The sequence below is a fragment of the Sphaeroforma arctica genome (assembly GCF_001186125.1).
Source record: "Sphaeroforma arctica JP610 unplaced genomic scaffold supercont1.8599, whole genome shotgun sequence".
In the NCBI taxonomy this organism is placed as follows: Eukaryota; class Ichthyosporea; order Ichthyophonida; genus Sphaeroforma; species Sphaeroforma arctica.
Window position 1 is genome coordinate 106 of NW_014031959.1, and position 1,104 is coordinate 1,209.

Consider the following 1,104-nt stretch of genomic DNA (forward strand, 5'->3'; position numbering starts at 1 on the left):
CAAGTTAGTGGCTCGGCAGATAGCACATTCTCTGATCCTTCCAGAAATAGAGTTTCCAAAATCCAAATCTTGAATCTCATTTGATTTGTGTTTTATATTCAAAAGTACTTATTTTGACGATCTGGATATGTTCTTATAGCGTTGGTTTTATAGTACAGCACTAACGTAGCATGTGACGTAACTGCTCATTTAATTTATAAATAGATCCCCCAGTATAAGAAAGGCGTTCAGTGGATCGGAGAGATACTGTGGCATTCTGTGCCCACTACAGAACGGCTGAAAGTAGCCATCAACCGACTCATCAGCGACATCCCTTCCGCTAAGCGGTCCGAAGTGTCGGTATGTGTTTAAACGAGCATATGTGTTTCTTCCAATACTTATGCGCGTTTATATATATATATATATAGTTAGTACAGTGCAAAGTTAATATTAGTAGGCGCATGAAATTAAAGCTACAAGCCATATGATTGTGCGCCTGTAGAAATTGATTGCAGCAGTAGCATGGATACTTACACTATTCAAACTATATCATATGCTTACACGTATACACACCCAATTGCGACACGTACAGATGACACTGGCACTGATGAGAGATCTGTATATACCCAACCCGGACTCCAATGTGTACGCCACCAATCTGATTCGGCAGCAGAAGTTCTTGACTAAAATGCTCGAGCGATTAGACAAGGGAGAGGAACAGGCAGTCATGCAAGGTGTGTGCTGTATATATGTGTATATTTTGGCATTCATCATCATACCCCTGAATATACAAGCACCATCTGATACTTCTCACAATCCGCACCTATCACGCCCCTGAATATACACGCACCATCTGATACTTGTATATAAGCACCATCTGATACTTGTCACAATCACTTGGGTACCCATGCAGAATTCCAGGCTTTCCGTGCGAGACTGACACATCCCACGCGCATGACAGTCAACATCATTGGCGATGCTATGCAATTGCCCACATCGCCACTGCAGCCGTGGCTGGATATCGCTACAAAGTGCCCCCACCTCAGCGATGAGGGTATGCGGTGCATGCTCACACATATGAGATGCATGCACGTGTATGGGTGTGTGTGTAGGATGTTTGTATGC

The 1,104-nt window shown here is 43.4% G+C and overlaps 1 protein-coding gene across 1 annotated transcript; it reads left to right on the plus strand.

The window, feature by feature from the left end:
• Positions 1 to 204: 204 nt before the first annotated feature.
• Positions 205 to 1,031, plus strand: SARC_16656 (hypothetical protein; the record flags this gene model as incomplete). The annotated part of the gene is made up of 3 exons (XM_014289239.1): positions 205 to 339; positions 572 to 713; positions 988 to 1,031. Coding segments are annotated over 3 exons (321 nt in total), but the record flags the coding sequence as incomplete, so codon positions are not given.
• Between the last annotated feature and the right edge of the window lie 73 nt (positions 1,032 to 1,104).